This window comes from Chelonoidis abingdonii, chromosome 13, assembly GCF_003597395.2.
Source record: "Chelonoidis abingdonii isolate Lonesome George chromosome 13, CheloAbing_2.0, whole genome shotgun sequence".
Lineage (NCBI taxonomy): Eukaryota > Metazoa > Chordata > Testudines > Testudinidae > Chelonoidis > Chelonoidis abingdonii.
Genome location: NC_133781.1, coordinates 24,139,534 through 24,160,622, shown reverse-complemented (window position 1 = coordinate 24,160,622; position 21,089 = coordinate 24,139,534). Strand labels below are relative to the sequence as shown.

The 21,089-nt window shown below is 43.2% G+C and overlaps 2 protein-coding genes across 2 annotated transcripts in view; both read left to right on the top strand.

The window, feature by feature from the left end:
• The window catches only part of LOC116839558 (sterile alpha motif domain-containing protein 9-like), a 9,521-nt gene extending 3,380 nt beyond the window's left edge, over window positions 1-6,141 (top strand). Inside the window, exons 2-3 of the mRNA XM_032805616.2 lie at window positions 3,280-3,326; window positions 3,728-6,141. Coding sequence (XP_032661507.2) covers window positions 3,323-3,326; window positions 3,728-6,141 — 2,418 coding nt within the window. The 5' untranslated portion in view covers window positions 3,280-3,322. The remainder of the gene's footprint in view (window positions 1-3,279; window positions 3,327-3,727) is intronic.
• Window positions 6,142-6,615: 474 nt separating this feature from the next.
• LOC116839563 (sterile alpha motif domain-containing protein 9-like) lies at window positions 6,616-15,945 on the top strand. The gene is made up of 2 exons (XM_032805622.2): window positions 6,616-6,733; window positions 8,423-15,945. Exons 1-2 carry the CDS (start codon window positions 6,730-6,732, stop codon window positions 13,207-13,209), a joined length of 4,791 nt encoding a protein of 1,596 aa, XP_032661513.1. The 5' UTR covers window positions 6,616-6,729; the 3' UTR covers window positions 13,210-15,945.
• Window positions 15,946-21,089: the final 5,144 nt, after the last annotated feature.

The following is a 21,089-nucleotide window of genomic DNA, read 5'->3' as shown; positions in this document are numbered from 1 at the left end:
AATTGCTGTGGGGGTTGTGGGAAGGGGATGAAGGGTGCGGGTCATTCCGCTTCCTGGTCCAACGACCCGTGTGCATCGCTTCCTTTTCAGCCGTTTGTGGCCATTGTGATTCTGCTGCGTGTGATTCAGGAAGAATGGAGCGCCCGAGCTGCTAGGATGTTGCTGAGAATGTTTGGCAGCACATCCCGCTGGCAGTTTGATCTATTCCTTATGCTTCCAAGTGACAGTGAGAGCTCAGATGATGAAATAGATGCTGCTGACCTGCTGACATAAATTGCTTGTGGCAGTAACGGACTGCTCTGCAGCGTGGAACGCCCTTGGGCTCGGGAAACAAGTACTGAGTGGTGGGATCACATCGTACTGCAAGTCTGGATGACGAGCTGGCTGCAGAACTTTAGGATGCGAAAAGCCACTTTCTGGGACGTGTGCTAGCTCGCCCAACCTGCGCGCAGAGGCCTGAAGCTGCCCTGTCAGTGGAGAAGGCGGGTGGCATTGCAGTCTGGAAGCTGGCAACTCCAGACAGCTCGATCGGTCGCAAGCCAGTTTGAGTGGAAAGTCGACGTTGGAATAGTGGTGATGCAAGTACGCAGGGCATTAATCGCATCCTGTTCAACGAACGTGACTCTGGGGAATGTGCAGGACATTGTGGATGGCTTTGCCCAAATGGTTCCTAACTGTGGAGGGCAATAGATGGACGCATATCCTATCTGGCACCACCCCACCTGGCATCCGAGTTACATTTAATCGGAAGGGGTATTTCCTCTAAGTGTTCTCCAGGCGCTTGTGGATCACCGTGGGCGTTCACTGACATTTAGACAGGATGGCCTGGAAAGGTGCATGATGTATGCATCTTTCGGAACATGTGCCTGTTCAGGAAGCTGCAGGCAGGGACTTTTTTCCCAGACCGTAAGATCACAGTTGGGGACGTCGAAATGCCATTGTGATCCTTGGAGACCCCGCTTACCCGTTAATGCTTGGCTCATGAAACCGTATACAGGAAACTTGACAGGAGCAAGGACCGGTTCAATCTACAGGCTGAGCCGGTGCAGAATGACTGTGGAGTGTGCTTTTGGCCGTTTGAAGGGGAGATGGAGAAGTCTCTACGGGAAGCTACACGTGTTGGAAAGCAGCATCCAGCGATTATAACGGTGCTGTATCCTCTAAAATTTGTGAAGGGAAGGGTGAAACCTTCAATGACGAATGGGCCTCCGAGGTTCAACGCCTGGAGGCTGAATTGCCCAGCCAGAGAGCAGGGCTAATAGAGAGGCCCAGCACAGTGCTTCAAGGATAAGGGATGCCTTAAAGGAGCACTTTGAGGCTGAAAGCCAACAGTAATGTTGGGTGCCTTCCACTGCAGTTAGAGCATTGCCACACGCAGTTACTTGCAGTGTTTCATTGATTGCAAGTTCCTATTTTTTAACTTGTAGTAGATGTTACAGTTTCTGTATAAATAAACAGTGAATAAAAAGACAAGAACATCCTTTATTAAAATACAATACATAAAACAGAAAGGGGGTACGGTGATTAGCATTACACTCACAGGTTTGAATATGTTCTTCCTGAGGGCTCTGTCACTGCCTGCTGCTCGACTTGGGGCACTGCTGCTCTGCACTTGGGGCCTGCTGCGCTGCACTTGGGATTAAATGCTGCATGTGATGGGTGTTGAGTGCATTGGGTAACGTCGGTTATCAGGGCTGTGAGGTGAACCGACTGGTGTTGGGGCAGTTGTGGTGTAAGCACCAGGATGCTGGAGAAGGGTGTTTTGAGGAAACACCGGGCACAATGTGCTAGGATTTGGATGGACTGAGCATCCACAGTAGTGGTCTCCTGCATGTCTACCATTGTCTGAACACATCTTGAACACGGGGCTCGTGGGGGGGGGGGTCAGGCTGGGTCCCTGTCTGCTTTTCATACCTGCTGCCAGGGGGTTAAAGACAGACAAGGTGCCTGGGAAAAAATCACAGAGAAAATTCACCCAGTCCCAGGAGCAGAGCAGCCAGTGGCCACTGATCAAGAAAAGCGTAGACAGGGCTGGTTAGGCACCCACCAGGGACACTCAGCAAGTGCATTGGGGTGGGGGGGCAGAGCCCAGGGGCCTTCCCCGAGTCCCAGGAGAACTGACCCCTTCCAGCTGCCCCCGGCTGTCTCTCTTTCCGGGCCAGCAGGGCACCTTGTCTGTTCTCCACACGTCTGGCTGATCCTTGCAGTGCAGGGGCCGTCAGTTACCACCTTGCCGGCTACAGGTGTCGGCCGTTCTCTCGCAGACCGTCGCCATCACCCTGCCTCTAGGGGTCGCTGCACCTTATCCTCATCACCTAGCTATTCGAGTCGCGCACAGAGGGGAAACTGAGCAACACACCATATCAGAGACAACGTGAGACATTCCCAACTTCGTCCTGGGAGTGAGTGCCTCCCAGGGCGGATGCAAGACAACTGGGTGTTGCTGGGCACTGAGACTCTGCCACCGGAAGCCTCAACCCCCAGCCTCTGCAGCCCCCTGGCAGCTCCGGCTGTGTTGCCCAGCTGAGAAAAGAGGGGACTGTACAAGTCCGCTCACGAGAAACACAGGTCAGCCCAGCGTGGGGAGACACCACCGAACACAATCTGGGATGGAGACACAGGCCTGGTGGCGTAGCTCAGCTCTTGGCGGGTGGAGGAGCGCAGGCGCGTCCGAGCCCCTATAGGGGTCACACTGGCTTGTTTGGGCTACACCGGAAGCAGACCCAGGTGTACAGCCAGCGCTGCAAACAGGGAGTTGCAGCGCTGGCTGAGCTTTTAAGTGTAGACACCTGCTAAGTTGCAGCGCTGTAACCCCCTCACCAGCGCTGCAATTTGCAAGTGTAGACAAGGCCTAAGACATATTTAAGGGATCATTCAAGATGAAATGGCCTGTTAAGGCCTCTCTAGTCAAAGGCGGGGAAAGGGGAGGGAGGAAACAGCTGGAGGGGAGTTAGTGGATTATACCTTGTTGTACTGAGAATTAAATCCAGTGTTTCTATTAAGCCCATGATTTTTAGCATCTAGAGAGTTATGAATTTAAGCTCCCAAATTCATGACTAAGCAGTTATGTTATTTTCTATGGATTACTGGTTTTATTTTTCACCACTTTTATGTCAAACTATGAAAAGCAGAGTGCTAGGTGGATTTTGAAAATGAAGAAATAATTTACATAAAAAGACAAAAGGGGGAAAAAATTAATTACAGTATAGATAGAGTAAATCTGGACATGGAAATGATTTTCTGAAACACATTATGTATGTATGTTTTCTTCTACTTTAGATCTTCATTTATCAGCAGGAGGATAAATCCACTTCAAGACAAAATGGGTATGTACCTTGCTTTTAAGATATTTCCCCATAATTATTTTTTAAACATATAAGTACAAGTAAATGGTCCACTGTATGGTACACAACTATGAATCCTCTTAACAGCCCGGCAAGGTGGGTAAATAGGTCTTATTCCCATTTTACAGATTGGGAAACTTAGACCCACAATCGCTAAGTGACTTGCCCAAGACTAGACAGCAAATGAGTGAGAGTTGGAATCAGAATGTAGGAGTTCCTGATACCCAGTTTTATACTCAATCCACCAACCCATGTGTACACATGCTTGCTGTCAAGGAGGATTATAATTACGAGAATATAGCATGCTGAATTGCTCAGGGTGACCTCACATTTTGTCTGATTTATTTTTATTATTTATTATTAAAAACTTACTTTATTCTTAGACTACAAAATGTTACATTTGGCTGAATGGAATGAGTGTCACGTCAGAGCCTGGCTACAGTCCATTGGAATAAAAGAAGAATATGTGAAAAAGCTATGGGAGGAGGAAGTAACAGGTCCAGTGCTTAGAAAAATAGACGAATCTTTTCTCAAAAGCATTGGTATGAAAAAAGGCCAAAGCCATGTACTTATATGTGAAAGAAACGAACTTTTGGAATGTTTGAACAAAAAAGCAGGTATTGGGCAAGCAGATAATCCCAGCTGTAAGACTCCAGAAATCTCGAGTGACACTGGTAGACCAACTAATGCTCAGGAAGAGACAGTGAAAGTCAGGAATTCTAACATGCCTGCAAGAGCTAATGTACCAGCTGAAAAGAGAGAGTGTGGCTTAAAGACCATTCAAATCACACGGCCTAAAAATGTACCAAGTTCTCAAGTAACATTTCACCAGCATGCAGCTTCAGAAACAAACATCTCTGGTCCACTAGAAAAGTCTAGCAGGGAAGATACCGAAAAAGCAGTGTCTACCCTTGTCAGGACAGAAAACAGGAGAAGTCATTCAATGCATAAAAAAAGAGTTGAAGCTTTAACTCTGAGCCGATTTCGACCATTTGGCACTCAAGATATTAATTTTAAGTATGTGAAAAACACAGTCCTTTCTCCCGAAACAGGAGTCATTGATTTGATCACCCCTTGCCATGAATACAAATCTTTTGCCATTGCTGCGGAGCTAGACAGACCATGTCTTGAAGCAAAATTTGCCTTTGAAGTGATTCGATTTGGCTCAGCCTGCATGAATATCCGAAGTAATGGAACGATACACTTTGGTGTCATGGACAGATTTGAAGGTGACAAGAATTATGAACATGGGCAGATAATAGGTGTGCCAGTCAGAAACAGAGACATCTATGTTGATGCATTGGATAAAAACATTACAAAATGTTTCAATGCATCTGAGCAAGAAGCTGCAAGAATTTGCATTCGCCCTCCTGTTTTTATTGAAGTGATTGAGAAGGACACTCAAGACCAACGTTTTGTGGTGGAGGTTGACATTGAACCATCATCCAGTACAGTGAAGGGGAAGATTTTTCAAGTACGCTTACCTAGATTTAACGAAAACAGCAATAAGACAATATATGAAAAAAATCCAGTTCTCTATCACAGACTTAAGGCCAATTCTGAACCTGTAAAGAATGAAGAACAAGTGGATTTTATTCAGGGTTTAAAAGAGAGGGATATTAGAAGAGAAATGGCTGAGTCCTCCAGTAATGAAGACCTGACAGAAACTTCACAGGATTTAGGGCGGAAGTTATTAGTTCTATTAAATGATGGAAAGAACTATATAGATGACTATCTGAGTTATATCCTTGTCACAAACAGATGTGGAAAGGAAGATCTTAAGTCTATCAACTTTTTAATGCGCCTGAATATTTTCTGTGTGTTTGATTTTGATGAAGATTCCAATGTGTCAGGTTTACATGCCAAGTACAAAGAGCATCATGCAACAAATTTGTATTTCTTGCAAAATTATACCAATGAAAGCAAGATGAACACCACTGAATTTAAAAAACATTTGGGCCTAGATGATTACACCAGCTGGATATTTTGCAATGGACGAAGTGACTTCTTTGGGGATGAAAAACCTTGTGATGAAAATACTTGGATTAGAACAAAAAAGAAGTATCTTAAGAAAGCCGTTACTTTTATCTGTGATGAAATCCTTCCTAAGGGATCTTTTGTGGTACTTTTCCTCCTTTTATCACCTGTGGAGAAGCCAATTGTAGACACCTTCCTGGAATTCTATACAGAAATGAATGGTATGGATTATATCATATGCATTGCAGAGTCCAAAGAAAATTATGAGAAGTGGGCTAATCTAGCTCAGGCATCTTGTAGCATTGAGACACTAGAACGGAGGAGCGTTGTGGGCATGAAGCTAAGTCACATAGATGCCACTATTCAAAACATGATGCCTTCTACAATATGTCCCAGACTTTTACCAGTTTCCACAAGAGGTCTGTGTGTGCTTCCAACACTGGAAGAAGAGAAAATGTTTTCCCTTGAAATATTGTGTACAAATCAATGTGATGATATCAAACTGGATCTTTTGAGCACAAAAGAAATACAAGAGATAGAACGAACATTTTACCAAGGTAGAAAAGTCAGCTGGAAAAATTTCTGGCTTGCTGATAAAGGGAGCTGTGGAGAAGTCATTGAACGTGATGCCTGCAGAGATGTTCATAAAATCTTAGATGGCACTTTGCATGAGAACAGGATCAGGGGGTCTNTAATTAAGCTTGGAGGTTTCATGCAGGCACCCACATTTTGGGCTCTAAGGTTCAGAATTAGGAATTATGCTTATGACAGGCCCCCACTGTCTCCTCTGGCCCATCCCCCTCCCCCCCATTGCATCTAGCTCTTACTGCTTCCCTACCCACCTCCCCATCCAGGGCTTAATTTGTTTCCCGACTTGCCAGAGCTGAGTAAGTCTGTTGTGAAAAGTGATATTTGTATGTTTGTTAATATCACTTTTCGCAGCTTCCCAGCTAGCTTAGCAAGTCTGCTACTGTGAAAAGTGATATTAAAAAAAATTCAAATACCACTTTTCACAGCAAGTCTTAAAAAAAAAAAGCAATCAAAAAGCAAAAGAAATAATAATAATAAAAAAAAAGACATGAACATGCCAAGCTCATTATCTATTTCTATTCTGTTTAGGTTCAGTAAATAGAGCTCTTGTGCTTCTTTGAACATTAAGGTGATGGCCCAGTTAGCATGGTTGGCACATTCCATCTTTCCACAGGGAGCATGGCCATTCAGGTGCATGACACTGGTTGAGCCCTGGTTCTCCTTTGTATCATCTATTCTAATGCATGCAAAAACAACTCCCCTCCCCCCCCAAGAAGTGCGTGAACAATATAGAAACAAATCATTAAGCTATTTGTTATGGCTTTTCCCCTCTTTAGATCAGTTTCCGAGCAAGAGGATAAACTTCTTCTACAAGAAAATGGGTATGTCTCTATTTTAAGAGGTTTGCACTTCTTGGGTAATGGAATTTGCCTTAACAATACTTCCCTTTTGAATATATAACATTTTACTTATCTAACATGTGGGGCAAACTAGTGAATCTTTTCAGCAGCCCTGGGAAAATGGTAAGGAGGTGGTATCTCCATTGAGCAGAAGGGAACAGACATAATAGTTCAGCAATTTTCCCAAAAACAGAGGAAATCAGTGGCACAACTGTAACTAGACCTCAACACTTGATCCCTAGTTTTTGCCTTCCTCTGAGTCTGCACGATGAGGTGTGGTTCGCCTGCTGGGATCATTGGGGCATATCTCATCTGATCAAGCCCCTGCCCTTGCAGACTTGAGCACCGAGGGCACTTTGGCCTCTCCTGTTGACTACATTACGTGCCCCAGGCATTCTCCTGAGGACTGACATGCTTTAGTCTCGCTAACATCTCTGAATAACAGAGGGGTATCTAGGTCAGCAAAGTCTGGGTTGCGACCCAGTAAGGCAGTGGGTCGCTCTGGTCAGCAGTGCTGACCAGGCAGTTGAAAGCCTCAGTTGGTGGTGCTACCCAGCTAAGGCAGGCTAGTGCCTACCTGTTCCGACACCGCGCTCCACCCCAGAAGTGGCCAGAAGCAGGTCCGTGGCCACGGGGCTCCACACGCTGCCCCCACCCCAAGCACCAGCTCCGCAGTCCCATTGGCCGGCTGGGGGGGCCATTCTTGTGGGCAAGAGCCGTGTGGAGCTGCTTGCGTGCCTCTGCCTAGGAGCCAGACCTGCTTCAGGCGCAGGGAGGTCCGCAGGGCTAGGATAGGAGGGAAACCTGCCTCTGCACCCCAGCTGTGCTACTGATAGGGAGCCACTGGAAGTAACTCCATGTCCCAACCCTGATCCCCTCCTGCACCCCCAGCCCTGAGCCCCCCCAAACCCTGATCCCCTCCTGCACCCCAAATCTCTCATCCCCAGCCCAGAGCCCCCTCCTACACCCTGAACCCCTCCATTCCCAGTCCCACCCTGCAGCCCTCACCCGTGCACCCCAACCCTCTGCCCCAGCCCTGAGCCCCTCCCACACCCAAAACCCCTCACATCCCCAGCTCCCTTAGGTCCTGGGCATCAGCAGTTTTCTAAAACTGGGTCCCCAGAAAAAGTCTGAAAACCACTGATCTAGATGACATTTAATGTCTTGTGATAGGCAGGCTGTCAGACCAGAAGATGTAATAGTCGTTTCTGCCCTTAAACTGTAGGAAACAATGAAGCTTCATACTGTCTACTAGTCCCTGAAGCTACTCCATACAGTCTCCTCTTAGGTTTTGTCTAGACTAGAATAAAAGGTGCATTGTTAGGAAGTTGTATCTAACATGCTTGAGAAGTCTAGTGTAGACAAGCCAGGCTCTCTTTAACACATTCTAAGATGGGGGAGTTAAAACCTGGGCATGGGTGAGTGAAGCCTGGCCTTTAACTCAATGTGATTAGTATAGGTTGAAATCTAAACTGCCTTGTCTTCACTAGAGAGTTTTCAAACATGTTGTTAGCTAACATCACACGTTTAACTCTGGGTCTAGACAAGGCTTTAAAAAGGACCGTAACACTAATTCAAATGGCATGGTGTGGTGAAATTAAAAAAAAAAAAAGAAAAGAAAAAACTAACCCTGCCTGAGTATGTGCTACTGACACCCAATTTCATTTTCAGACTACAAAACGCTACCGTTGGCTGAATGGAGTGAGTCTCATGTTAGATGCTGGCTAGAATCTATTGGAATTAAGAAAGAATATGTAGAAAAGCTCTGTGAAGAGGAAGTGACTGGCCCCGTGCTCAAAGAATTAGATGAACCTTTCCTCAAAAGCATGGGTATGAAAGGAGGCCAAATCCACATAATAACACGGAAAAGAAATGAACTTTTGGAACATTTGCAGAAAAATGCAGGGGTAGACTCAGCCCAAGCAAATAATCCCAGCATTAAGGCTTCAGAAGTGTTGGGTTCTGATATTACTACCAATGATGATAAAACGAGAGTAAAAAACAGGAATTCAGCTTTGTTTATGAAGGCTAATGCAGCAACTGAAAAGACAGACAGTGATTTAAAGGCCCTCAGCATCAAACAGCCCGAAAGTTTTCATGTAACATCTTACCAGAAGGGATCTGCAGAAACACACAACTCTGGGGCAGTAGAAGAGACTGGTAAGGAGCACACAGAAAAAACAATGTCTACTTTTTGCAGGAGAGGAAGTAGAAAAAGTCGTTCCTTACATGAAAATACAGTTGAATCATTAACTCTGAGCAAATTCAGGCAATTTAAAAATGAAGACATTAATTTTAAATACGTGAAAAACAGAATTCTTGCTCCGGAAACTGGAGTCATAGATTTGATCACCCCTTGCCATGAATACAAATCTTTTACAACTGCTGCAAAGCTGGATAGGCAACGACTGCAAGCAAAGTTTGCCTATGAAGTGATTAGATATGCCTCAGCCTGCATGAATGTTCGAACAAATGGCACAATACACTTTGGTGTAATGGACAGTGTTGAAGACAAGGGCTGGAAACACGGACAGATAGCTGGCATACCAGTCAGAGACAGAGACATCTATGTAGATGCATTAGATTACATTGAAAAATGTTTTGAACCATCTCAACAAGAAGCTGCAAGAAATTGCATTCACCCTCCTATTTTTACTGAAGTGATTCAGAAAGACTCTCAAGAACAATACTTTGTGGTAGAGGTTGACATTGAACCATCATCCAGTACAGTGAAGGGGAAGATCTTTCAAGTACGCTTACCTAGATTTAACGAACAGAGTAATAAGGTGAACTTGGACAAAATGTCAGTTCTCTATCAAAGAGTGGGAACAAAGTCTGAGCCTGTAAAGAATGAAGAACTAGTGGCTTTTATTCAGGGTTTACAAGAGAAGGATGTCAGAAGGGAAAAGGCTGAGTCCTCCAGTAGTGAGGACCCTATGGAAATTTCTGAAAATTTAGGGCGGAAGTTATCAGTCCTATTCACTGATGGCAAGAACTATATGAATGATTCTCTATTGTACATTCTTGTCACAAACAGGTGTGGAAAAGAAGATCTGAAATCTGTCAAATTTTTAATGCGCATGAATATTTTCTGTGTGTTTGATTTTGATGAGGATTCCAGTGTGTCAGGTTTATATGCCAAGTACAAAGAGCATCATGAAACAAGGTCACATTTCTTGCAAAATTATGCCAATGAAAACAAGATGAGCACCACTGAATTTCAAAAACATTTGGGCCTATTTGATCACACCAGCTGGATATTTTGCAATGGACGCAGTGACTTTCTTGGGAATGAAAAACCTTGTGATGAAGACACTTGGATTAGAACTAAAAAGAAGTATCTTAAGAAAGCCATTTCATTTATCTGTGATGAAATCCTTCCTAAGGGATCTTTTGTGGTACTTTTCCTCCTCTTATCACCTGTGGAGAAGCCAATTGTAGACACTTTCCAGGAATTCTATACAGAAATGAATGGTATGGATTATATCATATGCATTGCAGAGTCCAAAGAAAATTATGAGAAGTGGGCTAACCTGGCTCAGGCATCTTGTAACATTGAGACACTAGAACAGAGAAGCATTGTGGGCATGAAGCTAAGTCACGTAGATGCCACTATTCAAAAAATGCTGCCATCTGCAATATGTCCCAGACATTTACCCGTTTCCACAAAAGGTCTGTGTGTGCTTCCAACTCTGGAAGAAGAAAAAATGTCTTCCCTTGAAATATTGTGTGCAGATCAATGTGATGATATCAAACTGGATCTTCTGAGCACAAAAGAAATACAAGAGATAGAACGAACATTTTACCAAGGTAGAAAAGTCAGCTGGAAAAATTTCTGGCTTGCTGATAAAGGGAGCTGTGGAGAAGTCATTGAACGTGATGCCTGCAGAGATGTTCATAAAATCTTAGATGGCACTTTGCATGAGAACAGGATCAGGGGGTCTGTGGCTAAACTAAAAATATTTCATCAACCTGGAAGTGGAGGAAGCACCATTGCAAGGCAAGTACTATGGAAAAGAAGAAAAGATTTAAGATGTGCTGTGGTCAGATCCTCATATCCAGTTGCAACTGTCTCCCAACATGCAGTTAATTTTAGAGAATATGATGAAAATGACATGAAGAATTCTCTCCCAGTCCTCCTCCTTGTTGAAGACTATGATGAAGATTATCTAGATGACTTAAAGAATGATTTAATGGATGCAATGACAGCTAGAAGAGGTCATTCATCCAAGCCTTGTTTCATCCTCATGTGCTGTAAACGATCTAATGTCCCTGAAAAGCTTTGCAAAGATTCTCCTCTCGATACAGTTGCTGTCACTCACAAACTATCAGAACAAGAGAAACACCTGTTTAAAACCAAAATTGAAAAGCTTGAAAAGCAGAAAGACTTCAAGCCTGAATTTATAATTACGTTTGTCCTGATGAGTAAGGAGTTTAAAGAAACATATGTCACGGAATTTGTAGAGCACTGGAAGGAAGGCATAGACCCTTCCTCCCTTGTTACTAATTTGATGAAGTATGTTGCTTTGCTCAATTCCTATGTACATGGTTCATACATTTCATTATCACACTGTGAAGCTTTCCTGGGGCTGGGGTCATATACAGAAAAGAGAGAGTATGATTTCAGAAACAACTTAAGTGAACAGGCAAGATTTATTTTCATTGAATTAAGAGCAAATACCACCTATATTTCATGTGTCAAAATAATACATCACCTGGTTGCTAAGGAAATTCTGCACCAACTCTCAGGAAATCAGCCTCAAAGTCAAATTGCAATGAATCTTCTCCAGGAAAAAATGCTTTTTCAGCACAGATTTGGACGAGAAGAGTTCATAAAATTCATCAGAGATCTGTTTATACGACGTGACAAGAAGAGCAGGGGAGACAATACTGACAGCCTCTTCTCTCCATTCATTGAGCATGTCTGTAAGGTTGAAAACTGTGAAAAAGCTATAGAGGTTTTAAAAACTGCATACGAATGCCTGGGAAAAGATGCCTACTTTGCCCAGCAACTTGCTCGATTGCATTACAATCATGAAAAATTTGAGGATGCAGAATATTGGGCAGGGGTAGCCAAATCTCATTTGCCACATGATTCTTTTATTTTGGATACAGAAGGTCAAGTGTACAAGAAATGGTTTAATTTTACTGTGGACAAAAAGACAGATGAAGCCACTCCTAGTGAAGTCATTGAAATGATAGAAATTGCCCTTAAAGCTATGAAATGCTTCAGGGCTGCACAATGGGCTGCAAAGTCAGAGATCGACAGCATGAACAATGCTGGTTATTTTGGAGAAGTTGAAGTGGGATGTCGTCTACTAAAATTTCTGTCTACACTTAAGGTATTTCCCAGAAACACACAAGGGGAACATCCTGAGCTTGTGCGTTATTTGCTAACAGACTACATTCCTGAGGAAATTAAAAAACCCTGGGGAAAGCTTCACAGTCGTTTAAAAGGCTTACATCAGAACATTTATAATGCTCTGGAGTGGATTTCAGAAGATCTAAGTTACTTCCAAACAGATAAAAACCAGAACAAAGAAAATGAGGCAGAGGAGAAAGAAGAACAAGTTTACAATCCCAGAAAGTGGTTGAAAAGGCAGTCTGAGGTGTATGCCAAATTCTTTACCTCAGACTCCCTTACTGTGGTAATAAAAGGAGGACCTGAAACCCAGCTAGTTAAAAGCATGAACATTTATAAGTATGGTGGTGGCAGTGTCATTACCATTCTTTCATTGTTGTCAGATTCAAACGATGAGAGGTCAGTTAATAAGCTAGAAAAAATAATTAGCTTATACCCTGAAGACCCACAGAAGGGAAGCTTGGAGGACATTGATCTCATCAATTACATTTTGTGTCACATTGCACTAGCATGTTTGTCTCCAGGATCTTCCAAACTTCTTCCTTTTCAAACACTTAGAGAGCTCAGCAATAGATTCTTTAAACAGAGAAGAACAGCATTTCCAGCAAGTGCCCATTTTTTGCTCACCTTACTGTACTGGCCAGATGATGCATTAGACAGAGAGTCTAATCCGGATAAAAATGATATTCTCATTGCTGCTCTTCAGTCCATGAAGCACTTATATGACATCAAGATGAAAAACATTGCTCCAAGAAAAAAGAGAATCTACACTCATTTTTTCCTGGGAAAAGGCAACAGTCTAGGAAAGTTTGTGCACAAGACTAGGATTGATAAATTAATTGATGGCTCCCTAAATGAACGACGAATGAAGTGGCTACATGGAGATGTATGGAAAATAGGCAGAGTTCACAGTGTCTTAAAAAGAGTGAATGGCTGGACAGAAAAAGGAAAAGTATTTGCGCGGGGTCATGTTGGGCAGATTCATATTTTGCCTTTACATTTTGATTCAGTGCCTCCAGGAAATGAAAATGTGACATTTTATTTAGGATTTTCATTTAGTGGGCTTGTTGCCTATGACATTCAGGTAAAAAAATAAAACAATCTGCTCCAAAAAATAAGGTACTTAGTGCATTAAGTTGAGATTCCCACTGGACTGAAAACATTGCAAGATATTAAAGTTTTTTTTTCCTGTTACATTCTGAAAAGAACGTACAGCAAAAATAAGTCCAACTGTCCAAAATGAGTAATAAATCTTTTTCTTAGAGCAAGTACAACCAAAATTCTGACATAGTGTCATTAGTGTCAACTGCCATATGCAATTTTCAAGTCACTGTTTTGTATCTGAATACTTTGTTTCAATGTAGCTGTCATGATTCAATTCCCCCTTAGGAAATTTTTAAGTTATTGTCTCTTAGAAAGAATGAAAAAACTGGATATTCAACATAGAGAGGCTTCATCCTTTATTTGTATAAAACTGAAATGATATGTAAGTTTTCATAATCAATAACGGAAACTTAGAAATATGAGCCAGCACTTATAAGAAGAAGAGTAGTGATGGAGCTGCTCCAAGATCTTGAATGCTAGGAAATCCTTTTAAAATCTGTAATCATGGTGACTGAGCTATTTTTGGTGATAGAATCATAGAAGATTAGGGTTGGAAGAGACCTCAGGATGTCAGCTAGTCCAACCCCCTGTGCAAAGCAAGACCAACACCAATTAAATCATCCCAGCCAGGGCTTTGTCAAGCTGGGCCTTAAAAATCTCTAAGGATGGCGATTCCACCACCTCTCTAGGTAACCCATTCCAGTGCTCCGCCAACCTCCAAGTGAAATAGTTTTTCCTAAAATCCAACCTAAACCTCCCCCACTGGACTTGAGACCATTGTTCCTTGTTCTGTCATCTGCCATCACTGAGAACAATCTGGCTCCATCCTCTTTGGAACCCTCCCTTCAGGTAGTTGATGGCTGCTATCAAATCCTCTCTCTTCTGCAGACTAAATAAGCCCAGTTCCCTCAGCCTTTCCTCATAACTCATGTGCTCCAGCTCCCTTGGCTTTAAAAATTAGTTTGCTTCATCAGGTGAGAGAGAGCAGCAGATTATTATTGCAGTTGCTTGCTTTCAAATATGTGCAGGCAGCTGGCTGGAATAAATGGAACCTCTTAATATGCTTTTTAGATTGCCTTACATTTATATTAGTTCCTTTCACCCACTAGTAAAATAATATAGTTATATTTAAGAGTTTAACAGCAGCAATGTTCAACTATAGATAAAAGAGGAAGTGAAGAAGAATCCTATATCTGATATTAACAACTAGTGGAATTTCAGGAGGCAGACTGAATGGAACTGGAATTTAGGTAGCTCTAACAATTCTGTTGTAAACCCCTCTAACTCCCATGCAGAATATCATAGGAACTGTAATGGTCATGTATAGTCAAGTTGAGTTTTTTTGTGGGGTGGGAAAGCCCAAAAGAAAGTAATTGTTTATCAATATGGAGCCAAATTCACCACTAGACTGAATGTGTACCAACTTAAGTTACATCAATACTAGTCTTTACTGCAGTATGTGGACAGCAGATTCCACAGTAGTTAATACAGGTAATTTATTTTCATTTTTGACTTAGTAAATGAATTAGTGGAAGATACAAACGTGGCTGTAATTAATTGCAACCTATAATTTGTTTTTGATCTTTTTGGGGAAAGTAAGAGGGAAGATTATATTTTAAGGTGACCCATATCAAATACTTATATATTACCATATATAGATAGGTATATTATCATGCCATTTATAGTATAAGGAAAAAGCAAGTGGTATGGTGATCATATACAGATTAATGCTGTATGTCTTTTTTAATCTATATTTATAAGTATTTTAACATTTTATAATTTTGGATTTAGTTTTAAGTTTTATTGTGATACTTATTGGTTTGCACATTGGCCCACAGCTAAGTCATGGAATCATAAAAATGTAGAGCTGGAAGGGACCTTAGGAGATCATCTAGTCCAGCCCCCTGTGCTGAGGCAGGACCAAGTAAACCTAGACCATCCCTGGCAGGTGTTTGTCCAACTTGTTCTTAAAAACCTCCAATGATGGGGATTCCACAGCCTCCCTTGGAAGCCTGTTCCAGCTTAAGTACCCTTAGAACTAGAAAGTTCTTCTTAATATCTAACCTAAATTTCCATTGCTGCAGATTAAGCCCATTGCTTCTTGTTCTATTAATAGCTTAGTTTTTCCTAAGTTTTTCCTAAAATCCAACCTAAACCTCCCCCACTGCACTTGAGACCATTGTTCCTTGTTCTGTCATCCCATGGAGAACAATTGATATCTATTAATAAACTTTCTCTGCCATACCAGTTATGTATATTACATCAGTACCATAACTATTCAGCACACTTCATCTGTTGCATACTACCAGGCACACTAACTGCGAAAGTTTTCTGTATTAAATAACCAAATTCAATAAAGCAACAAAACACCTGTTGATTTTGGAGAAGGGAAATATAGTAGTTTGAAGATTTTTTTAAAAAAAGAGAAGCATCATTACAATTTTACAAATTCTGTCTGTGGTAAGAAACAAAACTCAACAAGTCCTAGAAGACTAAATTATTTAAGAAACTGTACTGCTCATTGTTACATCCTCCTATTTCTTAGTTTTAGGACTTACATGTATACTGATTTCCTAATGTCATTTGTTTGAACATATAGTTTTTATATTTTAACTGGTTAATTTTGAAAAGACACTCAGCACAAATATCTTAATTGTACTGATTCATTGTCTGTTTTTATTGCACTTACTGCAATAGAGTGACTTCTATAAAGAATTCTTGAAGTTTGCATTTTGCTTCTTTCACAATTATTGCATTGTTACTACCTCACTGAAACATCCACAGGTGACTAAAATATCACTTGCTGTTAGTTTGACAAAAGAACCCTTTAACAGAAACCTAATTTGAGCTCTCTCTTACAGATACAAGACAGAGGGTAGTTAAATGAAAGGTTTTCCTAAAAAGGATGTTAGAGACACTTGCTGACTAGGTACAACTAGTTAATATAAAAGTAGCTGCAAACTAAGCTCCTATTTTCCTATAAGCACTGCTGAAGCCCAACTTCTCTGCTCAAAGTTTGGGAGAAGAAACTACACAATGGAGACTGTTACAAAGGGCTTTCAAAAAAACAGCTTATTTAATTTTACCTTACTACAAAACCCCATGCTGCATGCTCCTCCCTGCCTCCCACTGCAAAAGAGCCACAAAGTGTTCAGTGTCATTTAAACTGTAGAAATTAATTTAAATTTGCTTAGTAGACACTTGAAAGGATTAAACAGTTGGAGACTTGGAAGTTCTGGTGAATTTGTCCACAAGTCTGGGAGAGAGGGGAGAGAGATAAGTTGCTGTGCACAGACGCAGTGAGCCTGCTAGTAAATATGCTTCGGCCCATTAAAGGGGCGCTTTGTGTCACTGTAATCGTATCCTTCCTGCCTGATTGTCTTTATGACTCTGGGTAGCAGGAGAAAGGCATAAAGTAAACTTTGAGACCAAGGCATGAGATAAGCATTCTGGAGGGACCCTGGCTGGTACCTGGTCTGGAGCAGAAGAAAGGGTATTTGTTGTTCTTGTTGGTGGCCAACGGATTTATCATGGGGAAGGCTCATCTCTAAGAATGGAGTCTTTCAGCTACCAATCCTGACTGGCTGAGTACTGTCCATTGAGGTAATCTGTGAGATTGCTGTTTATTCTTCAATTGATTGCACATGTCCATTCCACTGTAGGTGTACACGTACTCTGTACAAAGATACAGGAAATTTCCTCTCCCTCTTCCCCCCAGCAGTACCCGATCAGGTGGCTTGAGTGCCCTGTTGCCACACACCACTGTATGCTGATATAAGAGAATGGAACTTCCCCCAACCTGCCTCAGTTCCTTCTTACTGCCAGTGACGGTTGTTGGAGCGATCCAGACTTGTTAATTCAAGTGCTTCCCTCACTCTTTTCTGCTTATAGATCCTGTTTGTTGTAAAATAGTAGTTTGTTAGTTTTAGACAGTTTTAGTGCTAATTTTCTGGTTTGGGTATCTTTTTGACCACCTTTTTTCTCTTTTGGTACCAGAATGGTGCATCATTCATTGGGGTTTAAGTCCTGCTGAACCTATGTGAAACCCATGCTTGTCAGCAACCTGCACCCAGCCTGCTTGAAATGTTTGGGGGAATACCACGTTAGTGACAAATGTCACATTTGCAAAGCATTCAAGCCCCACTCAAAAAAAAGATAGGATGGTGAGGCTTAAGTGCTTCCTTATGGAGGGAGCATTTCGTTTCCCTTGGAGTCATCACATGGGGAAAGTGCCCCAAGTAAATCAACCTTGGTACAGAGCCACTGGAGGTGTCTTTGGTTCCTTGGGACTGTTTCTTGGTACCAACAAAAAAGCTTAGGCCTTCTGAAGGTTCAGTTCCTCTCTTGACTGCATTGGTACCAAAGCCAGACAAAGGCAGAGACTTGACAAAACATTTGGGCAAGAGACACATGCCCCCCAGAACGCTCGTCACCTCCCAGGAGGGAATAACAGCCTCCAGAGCTGGTGCCAGGTCTGACAAGACCGTCCGCTGATTGACACTTGGCCAGCAGACAGTGCTGATCCCAGCCCTCCTGGAAGTGTATGCAGCTGCATGAGTCTTACTCAGCCTCTTGGTACTAATATCGCTGGCAGTGGAAGGCGTGCAGCTGGTACCTATGTCTGTTGCTCATACCTCACCATATCGAGGTCCTACAGTGCCACTACCCAAGCCTTTGTAAAAGTCCGTGTTGACAAGAAGAAAGCCTCCCATAATTTTCCTGGTACTGCCATCTCCAGGCTCAGGTTACCTCTCCCCGGTCCCATCTGGATCTGCCCCTCCACTGGCAGAAGCATCTGACTCTTTTTCCTTAGACTCAGAGGTGTGGTGCTCTGTATCCCACCAAGGATGGGGAACATAAGTCATTGGGACCGTGGGGCATACAGCATCCCCAGCATTGCATACAGCATCTTACAGCATCCTCTTCTAAGGCTCAATGGGCTGAGCAAGGATGGGTCTCAGGCCATCAGTAGCCATTCTGGATGCCATAGGACGGTCCCTTCCAGCTAGGACCTCCCCTCAACCATCTTGCTTGCTGTGAGTACACCAGAAGGCACTGGTACCTAAAAACATCATTCCTTGGTACCCAGTACTGAGACTAGTACTGAGCAGCCAGAAGCCACTCAGGTACCTTCCCTACCACAGACCAACCAACACCTCAGATGCATGTTGCATCCTCATCACCCAGATGAGGCTGTTGAGCCATCCAAGTGACTCACCACTGCCAGAGGACCACACTGCTCATCAAGATCTTTTTAAAAGAGTGGCCTCTGTACTTGATATTCAAGCAGAAGACGTGCGTGAAAGCTCTCATAAGTTGGTGGTCATCCTAGTATCAGCAACCCCAGTCAGGGTAGCTCTACCAATTAATGAAGCCATCCCGGAACCAGTCAAGGCTTTTTGGCAGACACCCTCCTCCCTGCCCCCCACAGCAATGAGCTGAAAGGAGGTACTTCATCTTCTCTAAGGCACCTGACCATTTTTACTCTTACTCCACCGCCCTTCTCTTGTGATTGCATCTGCCAATGATCAAGAAAGACAGGGGAAACAAACTTCCATGCCGAAAGGCAAAGACGCAAAGAGGTTGGATCTATTTCGTTGCAAGCTTTCTTGTTCAGGAAGCCTACAACTCAGGATTGCAACCCACACACTCTTGTGAGTCGATATGACTTCACAGTCTAGGAAAACATTATAAAATCGAAAGACATCTACCAGAGGACTATAGACAAGAATTTGCAGTAATGGTGGATGAGGGTAAGAGGACTGCCCTCCAGGAGGGTTTGGATAGTGCAGACTCGGTTGCTCAAACCATGGCAAAAGCTATTACTATGAGAAAGGGGTTCATGGTTGCAGTCGTCTGGTCTACCTCTAGTGGTCTAACAGACTATCTAGAACCTTCTTTTCAAAAGTCCCTCACTGTTTTAGAGAAAATGGACGACAGGCTTCATAGCCATAAGGATTCTAAGGCAACATTCAAATCCCCTTAGATCTATACTCCAGCATAAAAAATAAAACAGTATCATCCGCATCAGCCACACAAATACCAGTATGCGCCTCGATCCCAAGATCCACTCAGAAAAAAAGGGCTGCGATTATAGGAGGTGCCCCCCAGCACCCTCCTCTTCAGCATCAATGAGCTCATCTCATTCAGCCGCCTCATCCAAACAGGCATTTTGATGGGTTTGTTGAGGACCAGTGTACCGGTCACCGTGGCTCCATTTGTTCCTCATTGTTTGTTTATCAATTGTTTATCCCACTGTCTAAATGCTTGGGCCCACATAGCATCAGTTCATTTCTGCCTCACCCCAACCCCTTTCCCCATCCCTCTTCAGGGACCATTCTCGTGCAATTGCCCTTCAATAGGAAGTCCAATGTTTTCTTCAGGCCATAGAGAAAGTCCCGTTGTACTTCAGGGAAGAGGGCTTCTATTCCTGCTACTTCCTGATCCCCAAGACAAAGAGAGTCTCATGCCTATTTTAGATTTAAAAGACTGGTACACTGCCCTCAGTTTAAAGGATGCTTAACTCCATGTTGCAATATGCTATCACTGTGGAAAGTTTCTTAGATTTGTGGTGAGTGGTTTGCCATTATCAATTTACGGTGCTTCTCTTTGGTCTATTAGCTGCTCCTCAAGTGTTCACAAGGTGCAGGGCAGTTGTGGCAGCTCACTTATGTAAATTAGGTGTCCATGTGTTCACGTACCTAGATGACTGGTTGATCAGAGATTGGTCTGAGGCTTAAGTCCTATCGAGTATTTTGTCCCCATTCAATGCACCAGGGGTCCTAGTAAACTGAGACAAATCAATCCTGAAATAGGCAAAGACAATAGAATTCATCGAGGCAGTCTTAGACACCATGAAGGCCAAGGGCTTGCTTCTGCAAGCCAGGTTTGAAACTTTATGGGACCTAGTGCTGCAACTGACAGCATATCCTCTCACAACAGTGGAAGCACTTCTCCATTTGGTCTGGCAGGAAACGTGTCTCTTGAGGACTTTAGCTGGATTGTCTTCTAAAACAGAGCTTGGCTATTAGCATGCAGCTGGCAGCATTTCTGTGGCAATTACCTCAGCCAGAAAGGTGGATGAGTTGAGGGCTCTATCAGAGTCTGTCCAGTACAAAGGAATTGAGGTGGGGCGTGAATGGCTCCTCTCTCTCACACCAGCACACAGTGGTGGGTGGCAGTAAAGGGTTCTCAAACCATCCCCAACAGTTACTGCTGAAGGAAAAAAGTCTCTGTATGCATGGGACACACGCACACTCACAGTAGAATGGACATGTGCAACACATCTCAAAGAACAACAGTTATGGAAAGACAGGTATCACACTCTGGAGTGGCTCACAAGCAACACTACCAATCTCAGGGCCGACTGTTAAGAAACAGGGCACAAACCTCAGACAGGTTGAGAGTTCTATACTTAGATTTCACCAACCAAGTAACAAGTGTAAACTCCTCAGACACCATATAACCTTAACATGGAGCCACAGATAGTCCCGCTGGGCATTCCTATTTACCATGCAACCCGGACACTGAAAGATGATCACTTTACAAACTGGTCCGGTTATGCCCAATCCCAAAGAGTCAGTCACTTACCTCAGGTCAATATGCTCCCCGCTCCCCCCGGCAAGAGGGAGTGGGGAGCACTGTCGTAGCTTCCTACTCAGATTTGAACCTTAGCGTTCATAAAATGAGAAGCTAGCATGAACCCTCTAAGCTTAATTACGAGCTTAGCTCTGATATCGCTGCCACCCAGCCAAGGATTCCAGGGCTTGGCTCCCTCTGGTCTCCCAAAACCTTCTCTGGGGGACCCCAAGACTCAGAGGCCCTGAGTCTCACACCAAAGGGAAAACAACCTCCTCCCCTTGTCTCCTCTTT